General features: G+C 49.1%; 1 protein-coding gene across 1 annotated transcript; it reads left to right on the top strand.

Moving 5' to 3' along the window:
- Nucleotides 1-200: 200 nt before the first annotated feature.
- On the top strand, nt 201-2269 carry LOC123158093 (putative F-box/FBD/LRR-repeat protein At5g52460). Its single transcript, XM_044576221.1, has 3 exons — nt 201-1152; nt 1392-1535; nt 1627-2269. Exons 1-3 carry the CDS (start codon nt 310-312, stop codon nt 2011-2013), a joined length of 1374 nt encoding a protein of 457 aa, XP_044432156.1. The 5' UTR covers nt 201-309; the 3' UTR covers nt 2014-2269.
- Nucleotides 2270-5276: the final 3007 nt, after the last annotated feature.

Genomic DNA, 5276 nt, shown 5'->3' with positions numbered 1-5276 from the left:
AGTGGTTAAGTTTGAAACCATTAAATTTGACATGTATCTGAATTGTATGAATTGACAATTTGTTCTTATGGGATTAAATTTTAGAGGGGTGAGCTAGACGAAGAAGAGTTTCATTTCCTAAAAACGAGGAATTAAAAGATGGGTGGATAACTAAATTGGAGCACAAGGAATTACGAGAATTTCTTTTTTTGGGTAATGGGATCTGAAGGAGATGCATTTAGCACGACATCTCTCCATTTTAATCGCTCCGGGTAGAACGCTCCAGGCCAGTCCCCATTCCAGCCAAAACCAAACCCTCGCCTCGCCGCCATGGCCGACGGCACCCGCAGCCGGGTTCGGAGGCGCCGCCTCGCCGCCGGCAGGAACCGCCTCGGCGCCCTCCCCGACGACGTCCTCCATCACACCCTCACCTACCTCTCCGTCACGGAAGCTGCCAGCGCCGCCGCCCTCTCCTCCAGCTGGCGCTACCTCTGGCGCTCCTACCCGCTCGTCCTCGAGGATAAAGGCATCCCCGCGCCCGCGCGCGATGCCCTAGTACCCCGAGTCCTCGCCGACCACCCGGGCCGCTTCCGCTCCGTCATCCTCTACGACTGCAGGCTCGCCTCCCTGAACCGTGAGCTCCCCGGGTGGCCGCGCCTCCTCGTCGACAAGAGCACGCAGCAACTCCTTCTCGCCCACCACGACTGGACCGTGATCCAGCCCGACTCCGCGCGCCTTCTTCCCGCCGACATCCTCCGCTGCGGCTCGCTCCAGGTGCTCAGCCTGGACTTCTGGACGTTCTCCGCCGACCTCTCCCGCCGCGCCGACATATCTCTTCCCCAGCTCCAGATTCTCACCCTGACGAGGATTGTCGTAAGCGACCGGGACCTGGAGTGCTTGATCGCTGCCTGCCCCGTTCTGGAATCCCTTCGGCTCACCCTCAATAGCCCCAAGCATGTCCGTCTCCGCAGCAAAAGCCTCAGGTGCGCGCTCGTTGGGCTGTCCAAGGTTGAGGAGTTCGCCGTGGTGGACACGCCGCTACTGCAGCGGCTCTACTTGTTCCAGCAGATTAATGGTGGGGCGGTCAGGATCGCTTGTGTTCCCAACCTGCGCGTGCTCGGCTACCTGGACACAAGAACTCACAAGCTGCAGATTGGGGACAGCGTCATCAGGGTACGTCTCTCGGTCTCCATCTCTCTCTCAACTTGTAATTATTCCATCCAGATTGATCCATCCATCATGTTCTCCTCTATGATCAGGAAGTAGCTAGTCAATGAGTTACCATAGTTATTGCAGTCTCTCAAACTTATTCCATCCACATCGAGCTTATGTGTTTTGTATGATTATGGAACACTTCATGACTTCATGAGTAATGTTGTGTACCATGCATGTCTTGGTGGACCACTTTGCAGCCGGACACAATGGCGAGCGCAAGGACTGTGGTTCCAAGCGTCGAGATATTGGCGTTGGCTCTGAATTTGGGTATCTCCGAGGAGGTTAAGATACTGGCCAGCTTCCTCAGATGCTTTCCGAACGTTGAGACGCTGCACATTGAGGTAGCTCCCAGTTCTTTCAGCCAGTCGATCATTTTATAATGGTGTCATCAATATTTAGCCGAATTAGTCTCACATTGGTACCAATTTGCAGTCTGCACCGCATAAGCCACCTGTAACTTCCAGTGAACCCAGTGGGGAGCATCATGCCAGGTTCTATCAGGAGGTCAGTCAGGTTGATTGCTTGAGAGCACATGCCAAGAAGATGGTTATTCACGATTTCCGAGGGGATCAAAATGAATTTGAATTCATCAAGTTCATCGCCAAGAATGCCGAGGAGCTGCAGTTCTTTCTGGTTATTGTGTCGGACGAAGGGATCTTGTCTTCAGCTGACAAGGTGAAGGAGATAAAAGACGAATTGCAGTATGTACAGTTTCGCACAGGTATCTCTGCAGTGTTACGGGAGTTACCTAAAGCTGGCATTCCTTACCGCTTGAAGAGAGCAGCCGATCTTGCAATCAACGACCCTTTTCAGTGCTGAATCCATGGTTAATACACTGTAGTTGACATGCTTGATCCATACCTTTTGAGGATTCATTGACTGTTCTCTGCAAGATATTGCTGTTTAGTTTCTTGTAGGCATGCCTTATCTTGAGATATGTCTGAGTTTTTCAACTACCATGAGTATATGTAGGAATTGAAGTTAGCAGAAGTATATGAGAGCATAGTGTTATTTTCATGTGTCTGCAATATATGACAGCAATGTGATTCTGGATATAGTGCGCTGATTTGTAGCACGTCTTAGGTGCCATTTTCTTTGCATTGCTTATGTAGAATGTCACCGTCAGTTTCGTTAACTATCATTTGATGGTCAGAGTATACTGAGCTTGGTTGGCCAGGATCAGAATGGTGAAGGCTTTACGTTGTTCTGCTTGTGTCCCCATATTTGTGCATCATGTTTGTTTATTTGCAAGAAATATGGCAAATGGCACATTGCTTTGGCTGGTAAAAGCATATGGGATAAGTAGCTTATGACAGTGGATTCTTCTTCTTTCCAATAAAGATGTAGCAGATTAGTTGAGCAAAGCAGGAGCTTACATATCCATATATATACATTGCTATATGTTGTTTGCTTACTCTATGTCGGTACCGCTACCGACTGAAGCTATTGGTCAGTTGGAGTGGACGAAATCTGGTCTTTATGAAATAATTTTATCTCTTTCTTTGCATAGTAAATAAATCACATGCTACTGATTACAAAAGGCCACTTACAGCTTGATTTTGATTTGGCATGATCTGTCACGCCTTTTTAGTTACTTCAGTTTCTGTAACAGTAGACTCTAAACAGTGTGTATGAATAGACTACTTATGTTCCATATTTCCCTACAAAAATTAAAATAAATTACTCAGCCTAAATATGCACAATCTGGGAACTGCGCATCTGTAAATAATACGCTCTTCCTGAAAAATCGACGTATGTGTATTCTGTTGCAAATGTTTCGTTCTGTGAGAAAGCGCCTGATCTCAGTATCGATGACCATTTTTGCTGATGAACCCATTATTGGCTATATGTTTTCATGATCCCAACTTTTTTGCGAATTATTGGCTGTTCTACTTCAAGATCGCGCTGTTTAGGTTGTCGGCGTGCGTTCTCTTAAGATATGGCAGGTTTCAACTTGTATGACTATATTGTGTGAGGGACTTCTCTTGGAATAATGTTTCTCTCTTGACTGATTGGCAAGTGCTAGTGAAGGCACATAAAGTTGACAATCTTCTCTGTAATTCTGGGCAGTGATCCTTAAGGTCGCTTCTTGCTGCTGATTTGATAAGGTCTCATAGATTCAGATATCTTCCAGCAAAGCCTCTCCCAAAAAGAGGAACAGAACAAACGGTTTTTGTCTGATCAAGCATGACCTTCAGTTGGCCAGTTCCTCTGCTTCATGTGCATATCTCATGGCACGTGAGCCTGAACTGGAGCCCGATTAGAACCACGGGCACCCTAGGCCTTCCTATGTAAAGAAATCGACTTTTCTTCGCTGAAATGCAATAGCCGGTCTGGTTCAGGTGATCAGGTCCCAACACCTCCAATGTTAGAAAAGAAGGAAAATACAACCAGATCCTCAGAGAGCCGTAAAAATCAATCTCAGCATGAGTCCGCTGCGGCTGCATCGTTGGAGCCGGCCTGACACTGTATCCAGCGGCCTAGAAGTCGTCGTGCTAAGGTCTAGGTAGATCAATGTCCTGTAGAAGAAGCTTTATGTGGATTGGAAATCCCATAGCCTTATGTTTTTTCACTAAGAGAATGTTCAGATGTTGATTCAATGGCCTAAACAAAAGTCCAAAATAAGAGATCATTGTAGCTAGACATCTCGCGCCGCCCGAGCTCCTACCCTCTCTCTCCCCACCCTGCCGCCATCTGAGGATCTCCCTGCCCTATTGTTCAGCCTCCAATGAATGTGGCGGTGGGGCCCTGCCGCCCTGCTCCGCCATAGAGAGCTCCGAAAGCCGGGGCGACGACCTCCGGTGGAGATGGCGCCGCCGATCTGTTTGATGGATGGCGCAACGGGTGCTGGTCGTTCCTATCTGTCCTGTGGGCGGTGGTAGGATGGCAGTGCCCCTTTGTGGCTACAGGATTCTTTGGCAACCTCGCTGGATCTAGCTCCCGGTCACATCCCCCTTGTTGCGGTCCGCCCATGTTGATCTTGGTGCGGTTTTCTCTGGGCTGCAAGTCAAGATGGGAATGGGCTGACCCGGACCTGGTCTTGGACCTGGCCACATGGCCCCAAGGTCAATACGTGAGGCCATGGGTCGGCCCATTTCATCGGAAACTTGTGGCCTCACTAACCCATTGGGTACATGAGGCCGACCCAAAAGTCCAGCGAATTGTTGCCCCAAAGACAGTCATATTTATCTTTCTCAAAAAAAAAAAAAAAGACAGTCATATTTATGAACAGAGGAATAATTCAGTGTAGCCTACTTTGAAGATCAAGATTGACAAAAACTGTCACATACGCACAGGACAACCGAAACTCCTAAACTGAAATATTAAGACTACTACATAACTCCTACAGGTTAACCGAAATATTCCGATGTCTGCAGTCTACAAGAGACAAAAACTCTACACATATACGTACCGGAACTACTGCAGAACCAACACTAAAACTACTACAGAATCTACACTGAATCTATAGTAGTCTCACTTGTGCAGAATCCTTATACACACTGAAGCTCCTACTGAAACTCTGAAACTCTGAAACTCCTACTACAGAATTTACACATACGCACTAACCAAGAACCAAAACAGTAGTAGTCTCGTATGTGCTTCGCTTGCAGCTTCGCTAGGAAGGGGAGGAAGCCGGCAAGAGTGAGCAAATCCAGAGACCGGGAAGGCCACTGAGACGGCGAGCTGGACAAGTTCGAGAGGAACAGAGCGACGACTAGGATGGCGAGCTCGATGGCAGCCGGGACCGCGGGACGGCGAGCTCGATGGAGAACGGGACCGCGGGACGGCGAACTAGACGGTGACCAAGACAACAAACGAGAGGCGCACCAAGAGCGGGAGCAACGCCGACGACGTTAGAGATGCTCGGGGCGGCCGGCGGCAGCAGAGACGCTCGAGGGCGGCCGGCGGCGACTAGTGCATAGCGAATTGACTGGGTCGACCCGTTTGATCCATTGGGTCGCATGTTGCCGGCTCCACTGACCCAAATTTCATTCAAGGCCAACCCACTAGGCCCATTGGCCTTGACATTTTGGGTTGGGTCAGTGACCCAGCGGGTCGACCCGGCCCATTCCCATCTTGAG

This window comes from Triticum aestivum, chromosome 7B, assembly GCF_018294505.1.
Source record: "Triticum aestivum cultivar Chinese Spring chromosome 7B, IWGSC CS RefSeq v2.1, whole genome shotgun sequence".
NCBI lineage: Eukaryota > Viridiplantae > Streptophyta > Magnoliopsida > Poales > Poaceae > Triticum > Triticum aestivum.
This window is presented reverse-complemented; position numbering and strand designations above follow the sequence as displayed.